This window comes from Pelodiscus sinensis, chromosome 1 (genome assembly GCF_049634645.1).
Source record: "Pelodiscus sinensis isolate JC-2024 chromosome 1, ASM4963464v1, whole genome shotgun sequence".
Classification (NCBI taxonomy): Eukaryota; Metazoa; Chordata; order Testudines; family Trionychidae; genus Pelodiscus; species Pelodiscus sinensis.
Window position 1 is genome coordinate 144314522 of NC_134711.1, and position 25458 is coordinate 144339979.

The 25458-nt window shown below is 48.1% G+C and overlaps 1 protein-coding gene and 1 long non-coding RNA gene across 4 annotated transcripts; one reads left to right on the forward strand and one right to left on the reverse strand.

Moving 5' to 3' along the window:
- Positions 1-3490: 3490 nt before the first annotated feature.
- TEX55 (testis expressed 55) lies at positions 3491-11742 on the reverse strand. 2 transcript variants are annotated; one of them, XM_075905908.1, is made up of 5 exons: positions 11598-11701; positions 9210-9375; positions 7065-7520; positions 4314-4376; positions 3491-3698 (listed from the first exon to the last, which is right to left on the reverse strand). In XM_075905908.1, the coding sequence occupies exons 2-5, from the start codon at positions 9324-9326 to the stop codon at positions 3585-3587; spliced, it is 750 nt and encodes a 249-aa protein (XP_075762023.1). In that variant the 5' UTR covers positions 9327-9375; positions 11598-11701; the 3' UTR covers positions 3491-3584. The 2 variants fall into 2 exon arrangements, with proteins under 2 accessions (XP_075762023.1, XP_075762034.1); XM_075905919.1 differs by lacking the exon at positions 9210-9375 and having other exon boundaries at positions 11598-11742.
- Positions 5972-23267, forward strand: LOC112547197 (uncharacterized). Of its 2 annotated transcripts, XR_012897250.1 has the most exons (4): positions 5972-6280; positions 7211-7279; positions 21155-21472; positions 23102-23267. It is a non-coding gene; the product is annotated as an uncharacterized LOC112547197 (long non-coding RNA). The 2 variants fall into 2 exon arrangements; XR_012897249.1 differs by lacking the exons at positions 21155-21472; positions 23102-23267 and adding an exon at positions 7397-7534 and having other exon boundaries at positions 5983-6280.
- Positions 23268-25458: the final 2191 nt, after the last annotated feature.

Genomic DNA, 25458 nt, shown 5'->3' on the forward strand with positions numbered 1-25458 from the left:
TTTTTGGGTCAGGGCCACCAACCCACAGAAAAATCAGTTGGGGGCTGCACACAAGAGAGAAACAATCAACCACCCCCACTCCTCAACAGCATGGGCTCCCCAATGCTGGGGGTAGTGCTGAGCCTTGGACTGGCTCCAGGCAAGCTGGGGCTGCATCTGGCACCCAGGCCTTAGGTTTCCCACCCCTGGTATATGAAATAGTCTGGGAGAAGGGACTATGTCCCACAGTAAACTGGGAGTTCCTTCAGAGCATTGAAGACAAACAGAAGTGTGCTGGTTGCTATTAGAGACAGTTGTGCCACTTTGTATCCTGTTTGTATGCACTTATCAACAGGAATCCATTGGGGGAAACATTACAGAACAGGGACAGCCATTCCAAAGGCAAGGCTGCAACTGAGTTTCCATTTTAAATGCAGTTTTGTCTCCTCACTTCCTTGATAAAATCCACACTCCCCCCACACTCTGCCCCATGAGGCATATCACCTTCGAAATTATCTGTTATATCTGTGGATGAGGTAGATTTTTAGTTTTTTTCTAACTCTGATGCAAATATGACAAGGGGGTTCTGATTTACGACATCCTAACTAGAGCTGTCCATCGTTCCACATCATTCTGAAAGAAAGGGCAGTGCTAACATTTACTTTACTGAATTCCCTTAGCTGAGATACCCAAGTCCAAAAGGTAGTTTTTAAAATCTGATTTTAAGAGTTATTTAAATTTCATTCTGTAACGTTGCCAGGAAAGTTAGCTCTGACAATCTGCAAATAGGACATCACATGATTGCTGGACTATAGTTTTCATTAAAAAAAAAAGTAAGTGTCCAGCCCTTTTCTTTGCAGAGATCAAGCTAAAAGTGTAATGTAGTCAAGTAGGAAGGCTCGTCAAAGGGGGGAAAAGATTTTTCCATTAGAAGGTTCACAAGTGGGTCTCCCTATTTCTATGAGTCACAGGAGGTTCTGAGGAAGGGGATCAGGAATGCCCCATCAAAGCCCTGTTCTCAGGGAGTTATGCCTCGTAGAAGGAGGTTTACCTACACCGGCAAAAGCCCTCTGTTCTGCCATTTTACTGCCAATTTACTTGTGCAAAAGCACATTTGAGGTGTGGATGCTCTGCAGGTTTTTGCACAAAATGGCCATTTTTTGCGCAAAAACGTTGCAGGATAGACATAGCCCTACTATCCCCATTCCAACTTTCTTGCCAGCCATAAGCTGCCTGGCCAGCTCCAATCCTTCAAACATCACACAGTTGAAAGGAACGGAACTGAATTTCTGTACATCTTCTGGTGCCTCCTGGAGAGGAGCAGTGTTCCTATGAATGTACAGACATTTTCAGGAGTTCAGCTCCCTTTGGAAGGACTGTGAAGACTCCTCTCAATAAAGGACAGAAATGTTAGCAGTAGGAGATGATGTGATCAGCAGACTAAATTGGTATTCCTTACCCATGGCCTCCTAAGAATGGCCAGTTTGCACCAGCCCTCTTGCAAAGGTCATAGGATGTGTGAGAATGGGACTTGTCTCCAGCCTACCTGAGGACCACTTACAAGGAACTGAGGTAATTCCCCCCAGAAAAAAACTGCAGTAATGTGGAATTAAGGCTGAAGATACATCAGTGGTTTGAATGCATATGACCCTTCAGGAATGTAAGAAATTAAAAATACAAACAACAGTGCTTAAACGTTAGAAACCCAGTACATTCAGAGCTAAAGTTGCATTTTTAAGCAGGGCAACTCTGTTTCACAGCAATGTCCTGAACCCCCCCACCCCCGAAACACACACTAACTTATCCAACTCAAATAAAATGTCCTTGGATAGATGGTCATAAAAAGCTAGAAAACCTCTGTTTAATCATACAGTAATTCTGCTACTTTCTAGCTTTGCTAACAGCCATATATAGTGCACATCAAAGGGTTTTCCAGAGTCTTGATTAGACAAATACTAGGCTGAAAACAATCACTTTCCTCATTTCATTAAGGGTCCGATTCTTTTAGGTGCTGAGGGCACGCAGGGCCAGCTATACACCGAATGGGAATTTCAAAAGCGCCTGGGTGATTCAATAGGAGTTAAGTACCTAACCTGCTCAAGGCATTTTTAAAAACCACTGGGTGCTTGTAAGCATCTTCAGATACCCAAAGACCTATACAAATCTGACCTTCCATGCCTTGCAGGATCATGCTCTACTTGTAAAAGAGATGGTACTCACCTGCCTCTAAAACAGAATATAGTAATTAACTAATATTTATTAATGCATAAAGATGCTTGAGTGGAAAGCACCGGCCTTATCTATCTATTCAAGTGTCATTAGCTACAGAGCTAGCATGTGACTATATACAAATCTCAAAGACTTAGGTTAAATTAAATTAAAGCACTTACCTAAAAAGAACAAAAGTCAGTGTGGTGCCAAAACAGTACACTAAGTACAGGAGACAGGTATGCATGAAATAAATGATAATGCCTGTGTTCCACAGTGCACATTTTCAATACCATCTTTTTTGTCATGCAGTGTAGGCAGACATTTCTAAGGGGGCGGAGATAGGTACTCAGATACTATGGTGATGAGGAATATATAAGTAACTTGATTGATAGCTAGATAACAGTAATTTGAGTTACTTGTTTGAGAAGTACCCTTTAACTCTGAATTTTCTGGGTTTCTAACACTTATTTTGGTTTTTATTCAACTAGCATTTTCAAGAGATGATTTGCTCTGTAGCCACTTATATGTGCCTGCAACCTTAACTTTACCTCCTAGTTTCCATGAGCTTTTGCAGGCAAAACCCACTTCCTCAGACGAGAGAATAAGATGACTCTCCTCTGAGGAAGTGGATTTTGCCCATGAAAGCTCATTATACTTGGCTGTCCCCTGAGACTTTCACCTCCTAGATGTGTGTGTGGAGGAATTGTACATGCCATGACAGGGAGCAGAGTACAAAAGGACAGAGTAATCTGAACTCAGCACCGATAGCAGAGGGGGAAACTGTCCATTTGATTATGGGGCTGGGGGACTCTGGAGAGAAGCATAATGATAACCCCTTCTAGTGTGGGGCACAAGGGCTTCTGGAAGGGTACAGTACAGAGACAGCTCCTTCCCCACCCCACCCTTACTGTGGACACTAGAGTTCCACACTGTTTTATAGTGGATTGTTATATGACAGGTTGGGATAGACCAGTCACCACAAAAGATCACAGAAAGTAGAGACATGGGTAAGTGTTCAAGGGTTGGTTAGGTATATGTCCATCAAGTCTGATTACTGTGGGTTTGTGCTATGGTCTGTGCACATGTGCAATCAGAGCTGTAGGGTCTGTGTGTGCCGAAATGTAGCCTCTATGTGTACAAACTGTGGAATCTGAACACTTGCGTTTGCATGCATAACACACACACACATTGTGTGTGTGTATTTATACAGGTTTCTTAGGTCTGTGTATTGATAATGACACGCAGTTGCCTACTTTACAAGCAGGAGGAAGCACAGCATCCAGAACAAGAGAAGCCATGAAACAGTTACCGTCAGATCTGTTCAAAACCATTTCCACCAAGCATAAGAGCCCAGTGCTAGCCAGAGGCCCTGTGCCAATAACTAGGCTGCAAGGTCATTGGTGGACACCAGGAAAGTCCTCTTCTTTGTAGAAGCTGTCACTACCCAGCTCCTCCTCTTCCTTTTCCTCTTCCTCCTTTTCCAGGTGCTGGTTCATCATGGACTGCACCTGGGGAGAAGAAGACCGTGATCAAGTCACCTTCCGATGCCATAACACTGGAGCCCAGAGATAGCATCTCAACCACTTTTGACAGCTCTGAAATCTGAAGTACACAGGACAAGGTGTGTGTCTCCCTGGAGGAGGGGAGTGATGGAAGGGATCTTATTTCTGTGATTTATCTTCTGTCTTTACTGTAATCCCCTCATATATCCTGTTGTACTCCCCCTTCTCTCCCCATTTTCACTCCTTCTTGCGCCACAAGCTTTTAGTTCTCTGTATTTTAAAACCCTCTCATTGCTGACAGACCATTCTCTGCCTATGATCTCCTCACAATTACAGACGCTGTCTTGTAGGACATGGTCTCCTGCTATATCTTTCCCTTCTGCACAACAGCTCTATCCTCCAGGCTTGTTTCCCCAACCTGACTCCTTTAAAACATTCAGACCCTGTTGTCCAGGGCATTCTTCCCCAGTCATAACCTGCCCCTTCAGCGTGCCAAGACCCATGGTAATAGGAACATTCATGGCTTCACGGCAGCTCCAGCCTGCTCAGTCACAACAGGATTCTGCTACAGACCACCCCACACATACACCCCACACAAACACCCCCAAAAATCCTCCATACCTGCAGCAACATGAACTGCAAGGGGTCATCTGGTTTCTCATACACCAAGTTTTCAGTGATCTCCTGTGAGAGAAAGTGAGAGCTTTATATTCATGATGAAGGCAGGTAAGTTCTGCGGAGGGCAGGGATGCCCTGTCCTTTGGGATGAGATTCCAGAATATTTGGGATGTGGTACTAATGTTCATGAAAATAAAGCAGTGTAACAAGTAACGAGGGGCTGGTAAATACTGGTAATGATAGAAACAGACACAGGAATGTTTGGAAAATGCAAACAAATACAAAAGAGCTGGACTGGATAATATGTCATGGGAATTGGTTATTAAGTTATGCAACCACTGGCAATTATTGTTCAGAACCCCTGAAAAATGGTGGAGGCACAAAGGGTTGAGTGTGTTACTGCTCTGCTGAAAAGGAAAGAAGAGTGATCCAGATAATTGCCACCCACTAAATCTAACTTCTGTTCCCGGATTTTAAATATTTCATCTATTGTCTTTAGCAGTAGACATACTGAAGCATAACAGGACCATGAGCAGGATGTTGGCTGATAAAGGGTATGTCTACACTGTAGCATTTTTCCAGAATAATGGGCGCTATTCCAGAAAAACAATGCTTTTGTCCACACTGCCATTGCATTCTTTTGACAAATAGTCAAAAGAATGGAGGGGTTTTTCCGACATTGGTAAAAACCTTTTTCTACAAGGAAGAACACCTTTTCGGAAAAAGGTGTGCGTGGATGCAGAAGAGGGAGTTCTTTGGAAAAAAGAGGCCTCCAGGAAATAACACAGGTGCCCTGCTGGCCACTCCATCCAAACTCATCACAACTCTATAGTTCCTATCTCCAGGTAGCTCTTAAAGCCGCAGGCACCTGGGACAAGGCTTGTAGCAGTAAGCTGGCCCTGGGAGCTGCACCTCACTGCACGGCTTCCAATTCCTGACTTGCGGACACCAATGTCCCAGCCACAAGCCCCCCCGAGAGCCCACCGGCCCTCACAGGAAGCATGCCCAGGGCACCCAGGAGCACAAAAAGGCATGTGCCGTCATGATCTGGGGTGGAGATCCTGGCCCTCCTGGAGGTGTGGGGTGAGGAGAAGATCCTCCAGGATCTCCGCTCCAGACAGCACAACGCCAATATCTATGGCTGGATGGCCAAGGCCCTGGCCACAAGAGGCCACCACCCCAGGAACCCTGAACAGGTGTGCAGCCAAGTTAAGGAGCTGTGGCAGGGCTATTCCAGGGCCAGGGAGCACAACTCTCACTCCAGCGCAGAACCGCACTCCTGCCCCTATTCCAGCAAGCTCTACCACATCCTGGGGGGTGGTTGTGATGGGACATCAGGGTCCCCCGCCTCCTTCACCCCCATAGTGGCACGAACAGACTCCACCAGCCAGTAGAATAGAGGGAGTTTATTGCTTCTCCAGGATATAGCACAGCACAGATGTAATCTGATTACAGGAACTGGGGCTAGGAGGCCTCAGTGCCCCCCCTTGAGATGGGGGGTGGCTGGGCCCTACAATCCCAGCCCCCTCCCTAGCTCCTTCTCCCCTGCTTTCCAGACAGACACTAACTAACTATCCCTTCCAGCCCTGCCCCCCAGCCAGGGGCGGCATTTCAACTTCCTTTGTTCCTCTCCCTGGGAGGTAACTGGTAGAACAGGTTACCTCCCTGTCCCATCAGCTACTCTGCTGGGCCATGGTACAGATAGCAGCCAGTGGGGGTCGCCCACAGCCGAAGCCTAGCAACCAGCAAGGTACCCACACTACATCACAGTGGTGCAGCCCCTTTCCCACCCCTTGTTGTGGACTCGGGGCTGGAGACTCCCATCATTGCCTGGGCAGAGGTCCCAGAGGACGAGGAGGAGGAGAAGGAAGAGGAGGAAACGGCCAGCTCCATCACCCTAAGCCTGGAGCTGGTACTCCAGGGCCAGGACGTCGCCCAGGCATCCTCTGAGGTTGGGGAGGGATTATCAGGTGAGTGCTCTTAGTTTTTCACACACACAATGTGGAGGTGGCAAGCACTGAGGTGCTATTGTCACTTGGCCTTCTCGGCCTGGCCCTCACACTGCAGTCTGCGCATGTGGATGCACGTGCAGAGCCAGTCTGCAGCACTCAGCCCCACAAGGCAGCCCTGGACTCCCCTGGGTTCCTGTTCATAGGCTTTGGGGAGGCCACACACAGGTCTGACCCCTGGAGAGGGATGCCCTCCCACCACCAGCCACTGCTGGAAGCAAGCTGGGGACAAGGGCACACACATGCCCATACACAGACTGAGGAGTGCCGCACACGGGCATGTCTGCACGCTCGAGGCACCACCTGCTCCCGGGGACAGCGCTGTCAGGCGCAGGTGTGTGTGGGGCCCCGATGGAAGCCCCTCTCCTGGCCATGGGATCCCAGTGTGGCTGGAAGCTTCCCTTGCCTGCTTGACTGTGGGATGTGGGTCGGGAAGGTGAGAAGCATGGTTCCTTCGGCACCTCTGGACCTGTGAGGCAGGACCCGCTGTAAAAGCTTAGTACAAAAGAAACTTGCACTGTAGACGTAGCCAAAGAAAAATACTGCCAGGTCCCTTCCTCTGCAGTAGTCAAAGGAGATGAAGAACTCAGCCCTCCACCCTTCTCAAAAACACTCACTGCCTTGCCTCCCTGCCTCCCAGTAGGATCCACAGGAAGAAGGATATGCTCCTTCCTGGCTCAATGTGGGAGGTTCTGTTTCTCAAGCGAGTCACTAGGAGAAGAGGAGATGGAACAGAAAAGTTCACCTGAAATATCTGCAGAATGTTATGTTTCTCCATGTACCTAACGGAAACTTCAAAGGGATCTTCATACACCACAGGCGTTTCTGCCTCAGGTGATTTGACCACTTCTGCTGATTCAGCCTCAGGTGCTTCAACTACTGTCTTTGCAGGTTCAGCCTCAGGTGGCTTGACCACAGATGGTGACAATTCATACACAGGTGTTTTGACCTCAGTTGTTGGTAAGTCAGTCATGGATGATTTGTTATCTGACTCTGACAATTCAACCATGGCTAATGTGGCCACGGACTCTGACAATTCATCTGTCGGTAACTCTGATGTTGGCAATTCGACTATAGGTGGTTGGTCCACCGACGCTGGCGATTCGACTACTGGTGACTGGTCGACAGATGACTCAATCACTGCTGCTGGTGATTCCGCAAGCTCCTGCACTTCATCCATTCTAGCTTCTTCAGGCTCTGGCTAAAAGATTTAACATAAAAAAGTGTTAAATGCATAGAATTGCTTACTAGACACATTACATTACTGTACCATTATATGACAATAGGACTTTGTAGCTACAGCTCCTACAGCAAGGGCTTGTCCACCTCTCTTTCTGGGAGAGGCTGGTACTGGAATGAGCTTCATCTCTTTCTTAGCATGACTGAAAAAGGAAATATGAATTTTCTGTTCCTTGTATAAAACATAGACTACTCAAACTGGAAGGGACCTTGAGAGGTCAACAAGTTCAGTCCCCTGTCCTCATGGTAGAACCAAGCACCATCTAGATCAGTGGTTCCCAACCTTTTCCAGATGGGGACCTATTTTGACAATTCAGGAAGACTTAGTGACCCAAGGCAATTCAAAATCAGAGGGATGGGGGGGGGGGGGGGGACAGAGCCACCTGGGGAGACACTTGGCAACCCTTTTGAAATATAATGGTGACCCATATTTGGGTTGTGATCCATAGGTTGGGAAACCCTGATCTAGATCATCCCTGATAGATGTTTATTTAGCCTGCTCTTACATATCTTCAGTGAGTGACAGCCTCTCTAAGCAATTTATTCCAGCACTTAGCCACCCTGGCAGGTAGGAAGTTTTTCCTATTGTCCAACCTAAACCTCCCTTGCTGCAATTTAAGCCCATAGCTTCTTGTCCTATCATTAGATGTTAAGGTGAACAATTTTTCTCCCTTCTTCTTGTAACATCCTTTTAGGTACTTAAAAGCTACTATCATGTCCCTTCTCAGCCTTCTCTTTTCCAAACTAAACAAACAGGTTACGTCTACATTGGCAAGATTTTGTGCAAATACTTTTAACGCAAGAGTTTTTGTGTTAAAGTATTTGCACAAGAGAGCGTCTACACTGGCATGTGCTTTTGTGCAAGAGATGTGCTTTTGCACAAAAGCATCCATGCCGGTGTAGATGTTCTCTTGCGCAAGGAAGCTCCGATGGCCATTTTAGCCATCGGGCTTTCTTGCGCAAGAAATTCATGTTGCCTGTCTACACTGGCCTCTTGCGCAAGAACAGTTGCGCAAGAGGGCTTATTCCTGAGCGGGAGTATCATAGTTCTTGCGCAAGAAGCACTGATTTCATACATTATAACATCAGTGTTCTTGCGCAAGAACTCACCGCCAGTGTAGATAGGCAGCATGTTTTTGCACAAAAGCAGCCGCTTTTGTGCAAAATCATGCCAATGTAGACACAGCCACACAGTTCTTTCAGTCTTCCCTCATAGGTTGTGTTTTCTAAACCTTTAAACATTTTGTTGCTCTTCTCTGGATAGTCTTCAATTTCTCCAGACATGCTGGTTTACAGGTGAGATCCTAGCTCCATAGAAGTCAATGACAAAACTCTCATTGTCTTCCACAGGACCAACATTTCAGCATCTTTCCTTTCCAGCTCAGAAAGAGGGTTAAGCAACATATGACTCTGCAATTCTGCTGTTTTTAATGGGCACCAGTTTTTAAACAATCAAACAAACAAACAAACAAGCAAGTAAGAAAGCAAGCAAGCAAACACAACCACAGAGCTGAGAATTTAATACAAAATAGTTCTTTTCATCCTTTGGCAGCAGTGTGCATCAGGGATGCAAAATCCTATTTAATTAATTAACCAGCTAAACATTAAGTTTAAGTGGTTAACTGATTAAAAGGGGATGGGTGGTGCTTACCAGGTAACTGGTTAACTGGATACCGGGTGTCCCCACTATACATTGCCCTGGTATACAGCCGTTCTGCACTAAAGTCCTTGATGCTTGTCGGAACTGATGTGTTATAGGTCCTGCCATTCCCCAGTCTTAAATCGCACAAAGAAAAAATTGTGCAAATGGAAGTCAGCTGCAGGAAAAAGTTCTCCGCTTTAAATTGTCTTGCTGTAAGTCCAAGTTTTTGGAACATATTTTGTACTTATAGCGAGAGCAGCCTGTACCCATTCACATCACTAGTATGCATCTTGGTGCAGGACTCAGGAGACCTATTTGGTACTCCGGGTGACTGGAGGCAAGACACTTGATTTTTCCCTGCCTCAGTTTCTCTACTGGTAAAAGGGGATAATGATATTGACCTCCCTTGTGCAGCACATTGTGCCCTGTGGAGTCTACATTATAACAAGGAGTGAATATCCCTGTGTCCATTTTCTGGAGGGGGAGGACAGGAGAGAAGAGAGAGAAATGACTGGCTCAAATTCGCACACCTGTTTCCCATGGCTGCATGGGGTGCTGTGGGGATCCGCGTGGGATCAGACACCACAGGGCAGCGGGGTGGGAGCTCCTGCTGTGCAGAGGCTGCAGGGGAGCGTGTGTGTGATGGGGGGCGGGCACTGGGGGAGCCATGTGTGTGCGCGGGGGGCGGTGCCCGGGACACGTGGAGAAGTGTGTGTGGGGGGAGTGGGGGGCTGGGGCAGTGTGTGGGGGGGGAGTGGGGGGCTGGGGCAGTGTGTGTGTGTGGGGGGGAGTGGGGGGCTGGGGCAGTGTGTGGGGGGGAGTGGGGGTCTGGGGCAGTGTGTGTGTGGGGGGGGAGTGGGGGGCTGGGGCAGTGTGTGTGTGGGGGGGGAGTGGGGGGCTGGGGCAGTGTGTGGGGGGGGAGTGGGGGGCTGGGGCAGTGTGTGTGGGGGGGGGAGTGGGGGGCTGGGGCAGTGTGTGTGTGGGGGGGGGGAGTGGGGGGCTAGGGCAGTGTGTGTGGGGGGGGGAGTGGGGGGCTGGGGCAGTGTGTGTGTGGGGGGGGAGTGGGGGGCTGGGGCAGTGTGTGTGTGGGGGGGGAGTGGGGGGCTGGGGCAGTGTGTGTGTGGGAGGGAGTGGGGGGCTGGGGCAGTGTGTGTGTGGGGGGGGGAGTGGGGGGCTGGGGCAGTGTGTGTGTGGGGGGGGAGTGGGGGGCTGGGGCAGTGTGTGTGTGGGGGGGAGTGGGGGGCTGGGGCAGTGTGTGTGTGTGGGGGGGAGTGGGGGGCTGGGGCAGTGTGTGTGTGGGGGGGGAGTGGGGGGCTGGGGCAGTGTGTGTGTGGGGGGGGAGTGGGGGGCTGGGGCAGTGTGTGTGTGGGGGGGAGTGGGGGGCTGGGGCAGTGTGTGTGTGTGGGGGGGAGTGGGGGGCTGGGGCAGTGTGTGTGGGGGGGGCTGGGGCAGTGTGTGTGGGGGGGGAGTGGGGGGCTGGGGCAGTGTGTGTGGGGGGGGCTGGGGCAGTGTGTGTGTGGGGGGGAGTGGGGGGCTGGGGCAGTGTGTGTGTGTGGGGGGGGAGTGGGGGGCTGGGGCAGTGTGTGTGGGGGGGGGAGTGGGGGGCTGGGGCAGTGTGTGTGTGTGGGGGGAGTGGGGGGCTGGGGCAGTGTGTGTGTGTGTGGGGGGAGTGGGGGGCTGGGGCAGTGTGTGTGTGGGGGGGAGTGGGGGGCTGGGGCAGTGTGTGTGTGGGGGGGGGAGTGGGGGGCTGGGGCAGTGTGTGTGGGGGGGGCTGGGGCAGTGTGTGTGGGGGGGGAGTGGGGGGCTGGGGCAGTGTGTGTGTGTGGGGGGGGAGTGGGGGGCTGGGGCAGTGTGTGTGTGTGGGGGGGAGTGGGGGGCTGGGGCAGTGTGTGTGTGTGGGGGGGGAGTGGGGGGCTGGGGCAGTGTGTGTGGGGGGGGGGAGTGGGGGGCTGGGGCAGTGTGTGTGTGGGGGGAGTGGGGGGCTGGGGCAGTGTGTGTGTGGGGGGGGGAGTGGGGGGCTGGGGCAGTGTGTGTGGGGGGGGCTGGGGCAGTGTGTGTGGGGGGGAGTGGGGGGCTGGGGCAGTGTGTGTGTGTGGGGGGGGAGTGGGGGGCTGGGGCAGTGTGTGTGTGTGGGGGGGGAGTGGGGGGCTGGGGCAGTGTGTGTGGGGGGGGGGAGTGGGGGGCTGGGGCAGTGTGTGTGGGGGGGGAGTGGGGGGCTGGGGCAGTGTGTGTGGGGGGGGGAGTGGGGGGCTGGGGCAGTGTGTGTGTGGGGGGGGGCTGGGGCAGTGTGTGGGGGGGGGGAGTGGGGGGCTGGGGCAGTGTGTGTGTGGGGGGGGGCTGGGGCAGGGCGTTTTACCGGGGGGGGGTCTGGGGAGGTGCAGCCCGTCGGGGTCTCACCTGCCCCGGCCCCTCCATCCCGGAGCAGAGGCGCGTTTCATCGCCCAGCCGCCCCCGTGCTATTCTGTCTCTCGGCGCTCTCCGTATGGCGGGATGGGGGGGGGGGGTGCGTGGGGGGAGAGAGAGCGACAGAGACGCTAGCGGCGGTCGCCATGGAAACAGCCGCCCTTTAGCTCCGCCCCCTTTGTCCGCGGGCGACTGGGGCGGGGCCGAAGCCGATAGCGGTCACGTGGCTGCCCGGCCTTAGGGGCCTTGCCGGCCAGCTGGGGACGGGATGGAAGGGGCCTGCGGCTGGAGTGGCACGAGCTGCAGGGCTGGGCAGGGCGCGCGGGGCGGCGCTGGCTGCAGGAGGGGGCTGGCTAGTGAGGCAGCCAAATGCCTAAGCCCCCTCTCACTCTGTGCCCCTCCTTCTGTGGGGCGTGGGCTCTGGGCTGAGCACGGGGTAGAGGTCGTGGAGCGGAAGGGGGTGATAGAGGGCAGGCACTGGGAGAGAGTTTGAGTGTGGGAGGGTGTTGGGATGCAGGAGGGGTGATGGGGGTGCAGGCTCTGGGAGGGAGTTTGGGTGTGGGAGGGGATTTGGGGTGGGGAAGGAGGTTGGGGTGCAGGAGGGGGTGAGAGATGCAGACTCTGGCTGGGTGGTGCTTAACCTCAAGTAACTCCAGTACAGGGGTGCAGTGGGGCTGAGGCAGGCTCTCTTCCCCTCCTTTCCTTGCCCTATGGCTCCTGGAAGTGACCAGCATGTCTGACTCCTAGGTTCTGTGCATTGCCCCTGCCTGCAGGCACTGCTATCGCAGTTCCCAACCAATGGAAGCTGCAGAGTTGGTGCTTGGGATGGGGCAGCGCACAGAGCGACTTTGTCCCTTTGTCCAGGGGCCACAGGGATGTGATGAGCACTTCTCAGAGCCGCATGGAGCCAGAGCCAGGGAGAGCCTGCCTTAGCCCTACTGCACCGCCAGTCCTTTAGCAGCCTACAATCTCTGATTGGCTTCAGTAGCCCCTGGGGAATATAGCATGATTCTGGGAGATTTCTTGGCAAAACCAGGAGGGTTGGCAACTCGAGAGACACAGGGTAGAATTTAAGGATTGGCTGGTTCAGTACTGAGCCCGGCTTTGTCCATGACATTGTTGATATAAATTGCCATCTATAGGACTCTGTACTTTGTCAGGAGTATTGCATGCTATGGTCATGGTACTTACCTCCGCAAGCTGCACCTTCCTATGTGGGAGTACATACAATTATGCTATTGTGTATTCATTAATTGTAGCTCTTAGTCTCCTGCTAGGGTGGCCATGTTTCCTTAAAGTGAAAACAGGGCACTAGGGAAGCAGCACAGTTGTGGCCAGAGCCACCTGTGTCACCACTTGCTTGAGCCCTACTCCACTGGACCAAGGGCCAGAGCCCTGCCACATGGGACCTGAGCTGTCTGGCATGACTGCTTGCTTGAGGTGCTTCACATTGCCTAATCCCTGCTCCATAGGGCCAATGGCCCATGCCTTGCCACATGCAGCTCAAGATGCCTGCTGTTGCCTGAGCCCTGCTTTACGTGACTGATGGCCTGAGCTGCATGGGGCTTTAGCCATTGTCAAAGACATCAGGACTGTTTTAGCAAAACTGGGAAATTGTCCCATTTGCTCTTGCTTCAGTGTTTCTTCAGGCCTCCATACAGCAAGAGCAGACAGGACAAATGCCTAGTTTTGCCAAAAAAGTGATGTCTGGGACAGAGCTCAAAAAGGGGATTGTCCCATCTAAAATGGGACATAAGATCAACCTAGTTCCTGTCAAAGTGACCCTTTGTTTGCTCACATTTAATTTATTTTGTAAATTTCATTACTTTCAAGCAATTTAGTGTGTTTAGACCTTTCATCTCCTTTGACACACAAGTGTTTCAATAGTGGTTTCCCCTTCAAATAATTCTATTGCAAAGCTGTTGAGATAGCTGTGTCCTGTGGGATTCAAACCAGGAAAGCCTTGCTTTTATCCACATCTAAACAACTTCATTTAGTGGATCAGAAACAAAAGTGTAAATCCAAAGCAACTCTGCTGCCTCCAAATTCATACTATTGTATCCAAGAGCAGAATTTGGCTTACTGTCTTCCCTGGGAATAATTCTATAGATATGTGTAGTTTTATTTTGGACACTAGAGGGCAGAATAAAAACAAAATTACTTCACAGTGCAACCCTCAAGGATATGGTAGAGTTATCTTTTAGGACTAAATTCTCTCTATTGATCCAACCAGGTTCCTATATAAGACCCCTCAAGTTAGTAAATGAGTTTTCAACTCGAGTGGTAAGAAAACCATGACAACAATCTCTTTCTCCACCCCTTCCTTGATAATGAGTAGAAGTTTGGATTTCGTTATTAGCAGTATTAGTTCTTTATTAATATTATTGTCTAAGAGGAGTGGCAGTAGTATGACCGAGGGATCTATTATGGAAGAGTTTGGGTGAAGAGATGGATTTTGCATTTAGCTTGATTGTGGTGACTTTGGTGACCATTCTTATTTCATCTATCAATGAGTTTGGTAGTCTTGATCTAGCTTCTGTGGAGATTTAGTCTGCTGCATTCAAGAACCTAATCCCCATTATTGATGATTTTGTTGTTTCTCAGACAGACCCTGCCCTGAAAAGTTCATGTGTAAAAGTAGAAAACATAAAATCAATGTTTTTCTTTTAAATTGACTATCAACATTATTAGTGGCATGTATCACAGTGGCGGTTGATCTTGACAAGAGAATTGAAGGGGCAGAACATGGGGGATATTACGGATCAACATAGGGGAGCGTTCTCAGTGTAGGGCAGAAAGTATAAAAGTATTTGTAAGAGAGCTGGCCAAATGAAGATTGGATGTTAGCACCACTAAGGGGGTAGAGGATGCAAAGCGATATGATTTGTATATAGGTTGATTTTATATATAAAAGCACATGAAAAATTAAACCCCATTGAAACAGTTAAATGATATAATTTTAGTTGTTTAACCGGTTAAGTGGTTAACTGTGGAGGGCTGTGAGGCAAGAATGCCACCTGCCAGGCAAAGAGAGAGCTGCTCCAGGCAGGGGCTACTGCAGCTAGGGTCCTGCCACAGCCAGCCCGCCGTGCCACACTGGAGACTGCTTTGGCCATGGCCACTGTGGAGAGGGTCGTGCTAGCTGAGCCAGTGAATTGGTTACCAGGTAAACACGCTGGTAAGCCTAATGTTTACCAGGTAACCAGTTAATCGGTTAACCTTTTATATCCTATAGTGCACATTTATGTGAAAGAAGTATGTCTGAGGTATCCCAGAATAGCTACCTTGCGTCTTAACAAGCTGCCTGTTATTTGGAAATATTTTTCAAAATAACTGGCACGCTATTTCGGCCTTCCTGTAACCCTCATTCCATGAGGGTTAAGGGATGTCTCAAAATAATGTATTATCTCACAATTTGGCACCGTGTAGACATGCCAAATTTCAAATTAAGCTATGCTGAAATAGAATCAAAATAAGATACGCAATTTGTGTAGCGCAAATTGTGTATCTTATTTTGAGTTTAGGGTGCAGTGTGGACGTACCCTCATATATGTCCCTTTCTATACAATCCCTGATAGTTGGCTCATTGCTCTATGACCCTTTTCAGAGGGCACAAATAAACAGATTGCCAGTTTTCCCCCAAAGAACAGATTAAAAGCATGGAGATACAAACTGTGCTGTGTTACCACAGTAACCAGCTTTCTGAAGTAGTTCAGTTCATCGTACTCCAGTGTGACAAAGTTTGGGTTGGAACGCATGAGACTGAAGTAGTAGCTGCTGGGAGAAAGGGAAAGACCCAAGATTTATAAAGCATTTTAACTAAGCAGAAGTTAAGTTCTGTGCAGTTCCGTTTGCATGTATTTTTAGATGTGCATTGACTTTTCAAAATTTGATTTTTTTTAAAAGCTGTAATTGACTCAGAACATGGCTGCATATTGCTCAACACCGCAGACCACTGAGAGTCTGTCACCACAGAACTCTGTTGCCTGCGTTGGCTCGGGGGGATATAAGTTCAAATTCCAGGTTTTGGGCGTCATCTCCAAATTCCTTTATGGCATCAGTAGGTAATGTGAGAGGCCCTCACATTGTGTGATGATGACAGCCTTATTCCACTGAAACAATCGCATCGCATACTGCAGATAGAGCATTTTCAATAACTGGCCCATAAATCTAAAAATTACTCCTGGAAGACATCAAGTATAAGCTCCTTCAGAGCAAACCTCACTTCTTCAGCTCAACCTTCTCGCAATAAACCAAGTCACATATTTAAAAAGCAAACCAGCAAGTCAAAGTCCTTACAGAATGAGGGAAAGAGACAGAGAACAAGTGGCTTATTTTAGTTTAATACTTTTATAAGACACTTTGGTCAGAATTGCAAAATAATTAGGTGCCCAGCTTGTACTGAATTTGGGTGCATAACATCTTTAGTCTCCTTTAAAAATCCTATCTTCAGATACTATGGTGAAGGGTATGGTAAAGGAAATTACTCACCCTGTGCAGTAATGATTGTTCTTCAAGGTGTGTCCACGTGGGTGCTCCACTGTTGGTGAAGGGTTGTCCCAGAGCCACTAATCGGAGCTTTATTGAGCAGTTGTCAGTGGGCTGCACATGTGCGGAGAGCGCCTTGCACTGCCCTTGCTTTGGCGCCTCATGCGTGGCCCTGACCCCATCTTCAGTTCTTCATCTATGCCTGAGTAACTAAGGATATGTTTAAACTACTTTTTTTTTGAAAGAGGATATGCAAATTCCTCTCCTCCTTTAAAAAAAAAAAAAAAAAAAAAAAAGGGGTTACGTGATTTTTCGAAAAAGGGATTTTTTCTGGAAAAAAAAAGCCCGCATCCAGACTACTTTCACTTTTGAAAGACCCGCTTTCGAAAAAGTGATCAGAAGAAGATATGAAAATTCCCTCTTTCGGGAGAGGGGGGAAGTAGTTTAGACTTACCCTAAGACTCCGAGGAGAGGGGAGAAGGGAAGATTGTGGAGGACCCACGGGGGGACACACCTCAAAGAACAGTTGTTATTGCACAGGGTGAGTAACTTCCTTTTCTTCTTTGGGTGATGTCCCCATGTGTCCTCCACTATTGGTGATTACAAAGCTGTGCCCTATGTGGATGGTGGGAATCAGAGTCACTGCTTGGACGCTGTAGCCACCACCATATCTGTTGCCAGTTGAGGCATTAGGCATAGTGCCTGGCAAAGGTGTGGTCTGATGACCATTGGTTGGTCGATAAATGTCCTTAAGGGCCACATTGCTCAGGAAATCCATGGAGGTTGCAGTAGCATGAGTGGAATGTGCTCTTGGTGGGACTGTCAATGTTTTGTTGCGGAGGGAATGGCATCCTGGTATATGTGATGATATCCATTTGGAGATACATTGAACGGAAATTGTTGTGCCCTTCGAAAATGCTGTGATGGATATGAAGAGGCGTGGGGACTTCCGAAATGATAGAGTTCTAGCTATATAAAAAGCCTGAGTTCTGTGAATGTTCAGGGTCTGGAGCATAGCATCCCTGCGGGATGCGTGAGGTTTAGGAAAAAATGTTGATAATATTACGGGCTCGTTGACATGGAAGGCCATGCTGACCTTGGGTAGAGATGTTGGGTGCGGTTGCAAGGTCACTTTGTCCTTGGTGAAGACTATATGGTGGTCTGACCATCAGGGCTCCTATCTCGCTAACCCTCCTTACTGAGGTAATAGCTGTCAAGAATAGTACCATCATTAGAAGAACGAGAGTGGACAAGTCGCCATGGGCTCGAAAGGAGGTCTCATGAGACCGTCTAGAACTAAGTTCAAGTCCCAGGTGAGGGCTGGGGCTCTATGCAGAGGGTAGAGATTCTGGAGGCCTTTCAGGAACCTCCTGGTTGCAGGGTATGTGAAGACAGATGATCTTGACGGAGGAGACTGATAAGCCTCCAGTTTTGAGGTGGAATATATAGTCAAGGACACGATTGAGTGGTGTACTATGAGAATCAACTTGGGCTTGCTGGCACCAAGAGGAGAACCGCTTCCATTTCTCCAGGTAAGTGGCTCTGGTGGACAGCGTTCTGCTGTGTAGAAGAATAGGGATTTTGATCTGTGGAACCAGACAGGAGCTAGGTGTGCAGGGGAAGAGTGTGGTGTTGGGGGTGGAGGAGTTTGATCCCAGCCTGGAAGAGGATGTCATGACAGGATGGAAGAGGATAAGTTGGTGTGATGGACATCGAGTGTAGGTATGGAGACCAGGTTTGTCTGGCCCAGGATGGGGCTATCAAGATGACTCGAGCTCTGTTGGCCTGGATCTTGTGTAGTATTATGGGATTGAGTGGGATGGGTGGGAAGGCATAGTGTAGCAGCTCATTCCAGTGGGTTAGGAATGCATCGCCCAGGGATCCCTAGCCCAGTCCCACCCGGGAGCAGAAGCTTGGTGTTGTTGGGGGTTGCAAAAAGGTCTATTGATGGATATCCCCAGCGGTGAAAGATGGAGGCAAGCATTGCTGGGTGTAGTTCCCATTCATGGTCGATGGAAAAATTGTGGCTCAGGACATCCGCTCTGACATTGTTCACTCCAGGTAAGTATGATGTTATCAGAGTGACCCTGTGATGAATGCACCAGTTCCAAAGGTGGATTGCTTCCACACTCAGTGATTGCAACCCTACCTGCCTGTTTATATAAAACATGGTTGTCATGTTGTTCATAAATATGCAAATGACAAGGTTGGTGATCATGGGGGTGCAGTGGCTGCATGCATTTCTCATGGTTCTGAGTTTGAGGAGGTTGATATGCAGTACAGTTTTGAGTGGGAACCATCTGCCCTGAATAGCATGCTGGTGCAGGTGTGCACCCCAGCCCAGGAGAGAGGCATCCGTAATAATGTGTACTGATGGCTCAGGTTGGGGGAAGGGTACCCCTGCTAGGAGATTGCTGAGTAGTGTCCACCATTTGAGAGAGTCCAGCACCCTCTTGGGAACAGTAACCTGTTTGTGTAGGGGACGACGAAATGGCGTATAGACTTATGCTAACCAGTGTTGCAGGGCATGGAAATGGAGGCGTGCATATTGGATGAAGAAAGTAGTGTCGGCCATGTGGCCCAACAATTGGAGGCAGGTAAGTACTGCAGTGGAAGGGCTTGTGGTTAACATGGCTACGAGATTGCATAGCGCAATGAAGCGGTGATGTGGAAGATAAGCTCGGGCAGCTAATGGATCAAGATGGGCCCCAATGAACTCTATGCCCTGTGCGGGATTCAGAGTTGATTTCTGTTTGTTTATCAGGAGGCCCAGATGATTGAACAGGTGTCTGGTTTTCAAAAACATGTTGGTCGTTTCCTCGTGGGACCGGCCTTTTATAAGGTAGTCGTCTAAGTATGGAAAAATCATGATCCCCTGCTGGTGGAGGTAGGCAGTGACTACAGCAAGGACCTTTGAGAATACCAAGGGGCAGAAGACAATCCAAAAGGTAGGACTCTGTACTGGAAGTGGTCATCGCCTGCCATGAATCGAAGGTACCGTCTGTGTGATGGATGTATGGCGATGTGAAAGTATGGGTCCTGTAGGTCAAGGGCTGCGAACCTGTCCCCTTCATCTAGTGCCAGTATAATTGAAGCCAAAGTTACCATCTTGAATCGTGGCTTCCGCAGGAATTTGTTTTGCTTGCGGAGATCCAGTATGGGTCCCCAGCCCCCTGTCCGCTTCTGAGTCAGAAAGTATTTGGAATAAAATCCCCTTCCCCGAAATGCATCTGGAACCCTCTCTATTGCTCCTAGATGGGGGAGGTGATCGATTTCTTGTCTGAGAGGGATCTTGTGGGAGGGGTCCCTGAAGAGGGATGGGGAACGGGAAAAAGTAGGGGGAAGCAATGTAAAGGGGGTGACATTCTGCATGGGTGATTTCTAGCACCCACTGATCTGATGTTATGGAGTCCCATTGGTGGTAAAAGGGATGGAGTCTGTGGGTGAACAGATGGTGTTGGTTTGTTGTCAGTGGATGGACAGGGAGGTCGGGTAGTCCCTTGACCAAATTTTCAAATCTGCTGCTTAGTTGCCTGGCAACCCAAGGAGCGAGATTGGGGTGGGCGCTTCCTGTGGGATCATTGCCTGGGCCAGTTGTACTCATAAGGCTTCTGCTCTGTGCAGTTGTAATAACTATCTTTATTTCTGTTACACTGGGTATAATATTTTCCATGGTATGGAGGGCTGTACATGCCATCTGTCCGAAGTCTGGTTCAAGATTCTTTGCTGCTGTGCAGGACCTCATCTGAATTTGCCACAAAGAGTTTGTGCTTATCGAAGGGGAGGTCCTCCACCTTCAACAGGAGCTTCTCAGGCACTCCCACAGAGAGGAGCCAAGAGGCTCTTTTCATTACCACTGCTGTGGCAGTTGCTCTGGCTGCTGTTTCAGTTATGTCCATTGAGGAGAGCAGGGCCATGTGGGCAATGGTATGCCCTTCATGAATAATCAGTTTGAGAATGGGTCTTTTAGAGTCTGGGTGGTGTTCCATGCGCTCGGCAAGTTTAGAGTAGTTATTAAAGTCATGGTTCGCTAATAGTGTGGAATAATTAGCAATTCTCAGCTGTAGTGTGGCTGAAGAGTATACCTTTCTTCCAAATAGGTCTAATTTTTTGTGTTCCTTGTCATTAGATACTGATCTGTACTGAGGATTGGCAGTGATTGGTTGTGGAGGTGAGAAAAGGAAATCTAAGTCCTTCAGAGGGACAAAGTAATTCCTGTTGTCTTTCCTCCATATTGGTTGGATAGAGGTGGGAGTTTGCCAAATTTAATCTGAAACTTCCATGATGGCCTCATTGGTGGGCAAACACAATCCTTACCTGCGAAGAAGGGAGGATGTTCTTGAGGAGGTGGTGTTGCTTTTCCTTGACCTCCTGTAACTGAACATCTTGACTTGCAGCCACCCTCTTGAAAATCTCTTGGAATTGTTTCAATTCATCTGTAGGGGGGATATCCTCTGGAATTACAGCTTCATGGGGGTGATGATGAGTTAATCGGTAGGGAACTCCCCTGGTGTATCCCTCTGGATCACCCTGGGAGACAGGGTGGGGGACAACAAACTTGTTGGGGAGAGTCTCTTTTTTGACAGCTTGTGAGGCAACGGGGAGGCAGTCCTTTTCCTAGGAGCCTGTCCTGGTGGCAGGGAGGATTGAGAGTCCTCACTAGGCTGAACAGCCTTCTTGAATAAAATCATTCAGCGCTGAAGCTCCCTGTCTTTTCTGGCTCTGTTCATGAGGCTGCGGCAGTGATCACACATGAGCTTCCCCCAAGCTATTGCGCACTAAATGTTTGTCCGATACAGGCATTGGCTGACGACATGTCTCATGTTTCTTAAAGCCTGGTGAGCCTGGCATTGCGGGGTGTGTGTGAGGCTCGAGTGCTGTTAAAATCTCAATTGCCGAGATTGTCACTCTCCACTTCCTTTTATCTCCTTTTGCCCCACCTCGTTCTTTTTTTTTTTTAAACAAGGGGAGGAAGGGTAGGGTAAAAGCATTATGCAGCTGCTTGGACAAGCCAGCGCCGGTACTGCTGGCAACTTCGGAGCTTACAGAATTTTTTTTTATAGGAACTGGAAGATGAATATTTAATAAGGAAACACTTGAGGAAAAGGTAAGTGTAACTTGAACTATCTCTGTGAAGAGAATGAAATTCTGAGGAGAACAAAGAGCTCCGTCTGCGACCGAGGGCAGTAAGCAAGGAAATGAAGAGGAGTTGGACTGCATGCGTGAGGCACCGAAGTGAGGACAGTGCGAGGCACTCTCCGTGCACGTGTGGCCCACTGACAGCTGCTCAAAAAAGGTCCGATCTGCAGCTCCGGGATGACCCGTCACCAACAGTGAAGCACCCACTGGGACGTCACCTGAAGAAGCATAAGAATTTACAGGTAGACCTTAAAATCCAAGGTTCTTGTTTCTTTGTGTAGATGTTAGTGATCCTTTCATGCTTTTATTTAAAAAAAAATTAGTTTCTAACTATTTTGGATGCCAAGGAAACCTAAAAAATGCAATTTACTACCATGCTTTAAATCTGCAAAGGAGGAAAGATTCTGAAACAACAGCGTTGAGAGAGGTGTGAAATGTTTGCCTTAGTAGCAAGAGGGCATTCACTTTGAAACCTAAAGCTGACAATATAAGGTATGTTTACGCTACAACAGCAAATAAAACAGAAACCAAAACTGCTGCCCCAATTCTCAGCTTAAGTCTACTTGAGTACAGACACTACAGTGATGAAAGGTTTTTTTTCCTTTGCTGTAATAAATCCACCTATAATAAATCCAATGGAAGAATTTTTCGGTGGACCTAGTGCTGTTTATATGGCCTTAGGTTGGCTTACCTACGTCTCTCAAGGTGTGACTTTTTCATGCTTGTTCGAAACTTAGCTGGGTCAACCTACCTTTAGTGTAGAACATCACTCAGAGCCTAGGTCTACAGGCTCAGACTCATGGTAGGTCACCACTGCAGAGGAAGATCAAAGCAGCCACTGTTGATCTTCCAGGGTTTGAATTAGCGCTCTCTCTAGTTAAGACAGGTAATTCGAAGTGAGAAGGGCACTCTGGTCGATGCCGGTAACCCTGCTTCCATGAGGAATAAGGGAAGTGGAAGGAAGAGTGTTCTCCCTTCGACTTCCTGCAGTGTGGACAGTGCCAAAAGCCAAGTTAAGCTACTTTGATTTCAACTACACAGTTAATGTAACTGAAGTTGCATATCTTAATTCAACTTTGGCATGTAGTGTAGATGTATCTTTAGAGAGCTCATGCTACAGTGCTGAAAATAGCAGTATGAACATTCCTGCTCAGGCTCTGAAACCCGGTGAATAGTGTGGGTTTCATAGCCCTAACTCCAGTTATAGCACCATAGCTTGAGGCCTGCAAGACCAAGTCTGTCATCTTAGGCCCTGGAACTCACTGCTACAAGTTTTTTTTTCCACAGTGTTGATGTACTTGTAGATGTCCTCATTGTTAACTGTTTTTATGATAAACTGAAAAACAACAAATGGTCTGGTAGCACTTTCTAGACAAAACATGTAGATGGTATCATGAGCTTTCTTGATACCATCTACATGTTTTGTTAGTCTATACAGTGCTACCAGACCATCTGTTGTTTTTTAGTTTATCCTGTACAGACTAACTCGGCTACCCCCTGAAGCTTCTGTTTTTATGAAGAACATCATTTTGGTAAGAAAGGTGAAGCTCTTAATTTCTGTGTCACGTGGTGGGGTAGTATCTTTGGCAGTTACTACCATTACCATTTTAGCCGAAACATGCAGATACTCTGGATTTATGGGTGGATTGGGCAATTGTGGATGGAGCATACTAGCACGTTCCTCCACAATATCATTTCCTCCAGTCCAGTTTCACTCTCCTCGCATTGTTATGCAATTCTGAGCAGACCTTTGCCACCTGTAGGCCTCAAGCAGAGACTGGTCTTCTGTAAATCCTGAGCCCCATGTGACACTTTTAGCATGTTTCTTCAACTCAGCCACATTGGTAAATAACCAATCTCTCCATTTGCAGCATTATGTCTCCTGCAGAGATCTGACTGCTGGGTCTGGAAAGCTAGGATTTTGTACAAGGAAGCACGATGAATTACTCCATTAAATATACATCACTGCTCTGCTCATTCTTTCAAAAGAACGGATTACAGAAACCAGAAGATGTGCTTTAAATGCATTAAAATTCTAAGTAAAATAATGTCTTAAATACAATGGTCATGTTACATAAATCACATGGCTTTTCTACTCAGGCATTCAGAAAGCAAAACTGTATTATTATATTATTATTTATATCACACCATATGCTAGGTCTGGAACTTAAACACTTGGAAATAGATAAGAAAACACCAGCTGCAGATCAGCAACACTCTCCTTTATTGTGTCCCTATGGAGGCATGGTGTAGCCATGACCATCCTTCCCACTATTAAGTTGAAACTTAAATAGGTTGTCAAAGAAATCAGAGAACCATTATAGAGTCTGTCTCTGTCTCCCGGGGACACTTCTTTAACATCTGCACCATAGATCTGCTGCTGGTTTTGTCCTGTCTGTGTACTAAGTCACTGCTAGCATTTGTCCTTGTGTGATCAAACACTTGGTATTTAGAAGAGTTGGTTGATTTATTTATTATGATCGTAATGGTTAGCAATGTAACTGCTTTTTGATTAGCAAATTATGAACAAACTGCTCCCTAGTTGGTTTGAAAGTATTTAGTGAAGACTTTGAACAAATAACTTTCACAGTATTCCCTTTGAATATCCCTAATTTGTTGATGCAGTAAGATGTGTACAACACAAACACCAGACATGCCCATTGCAAACTCCAGAGTCCCTTTACAAAACATAACATTCATAACATTGATTTTTTTAAATTACATTAAATCACTTACTCCCACTTCTAGTACTATACAATCTTAAGTCTAACCTGAAAACATTCTGAGCGCATGGCATTAAAAGCCCCATCCAACCCTGATCCTCTCCCTTCCTAAACAGGGCATTCACCCTGAAACAATGGTTAGGGTACTAGCTTAGGACTTGTGAGACCTATCTTCAAATCCTTTCTGAATCCCGGACTTCTTGTATCATTTAGGCCCAGATTCTCAAAGGTCTTTGGGTCCCTCTCTCCCACTGAACTCATAAACATAGGGTTGTGTCTGGCAGTGTCTTCTCCCATGCCTTTTGTAGAAGATCCCCCCACAAAACACTTCTCTGAGCTTGCAAGAACCTATCATCTGGTCACCTAGCTCCCCAAGAGCTCAATGGGAGTTAAGTGCCTAAATGTCTTTGTGGATCTGGGCCTTAATTCCACTGTTCCTCAGTTTCCCATCTGTACAAGGGGGAGAACAGCATTTCCTGGCCTCATGGGGATGTTGGGAGAATATGTAATAAGAAGTGCTCAAATGCTATGGTGCTGCTGCAATATAAGTACTATAGACAGATACAAACGCTGAGCTCCCGATGGTGAGAAAGAGACTGCCCTATGGTTATAGGGGGAGAAATTCAAGGAGGAAAATAATACACCTGAACATGCTGAAGCCAGGGAAAGGGGAAGGAAAGATTTAGGTCAGAGATGTTACCACATGAGTTCCCCTGGTAGGCTGGTTCTGAACAGCATTCTGGTTGCATGGTGCACCCCATAGCTTTTGAAAGGTTGTAACACAATAGGAGCATGATTAAAACAGTATTGCCAGGGGCTGGAATGAACTGTAAGTTTTCATACAATTATGTGACTATTTGTTGGGGACAGATGGGGCCTGAGTGGGAGGAGAAACCCAACTCTTCTGTCAGATAGGAAAATATCCACTTGCAGTCTCCATTCCAGCTCTTCCCACAAGAGAGCAGCAGAGGCTCAGAACTGCAATGTTAGGTCTGACAATATATTCTCCCATAGTTTTTATAGTGCATGTATGCCACACACACACACACACACAAATCTTTGCTACGGTTGCAAGCGGATATAGTTTCTCTCAAGCACATTGGTGTGAACAAACAAGCAGCAAATACACGGTAGAAAGAAAGCCAGGAAATGCAGAACTCATCTGGACAAAAACACCCTAATTTATGAAGTCTAGGAATGTGTAAAGGAAACATTCAAACTACCCGACCTTTAGCAGTTTCCCTGCTTTGCATGTAGTGCCACCAAATACAGCTTCGGCAGCCAAAGAAACTCCTTCAGCCCACAGCATTGGGAGCATTTTTTGAAGAATTCCGTGAGCTTTGTTGGATGAAGAAGATTGAGAGGCCCTGATCCTTCCCCTTGCCCTCTCCTGCATCCCTGAGCAACTCTTAAGCATCTCCTTTCTCCACAAGGGGTACATCTAGACTGCAAAGCTATTTTGGGATACTGGAGTTATCCTGAAATAGCTACCCCGCATCCAAGGA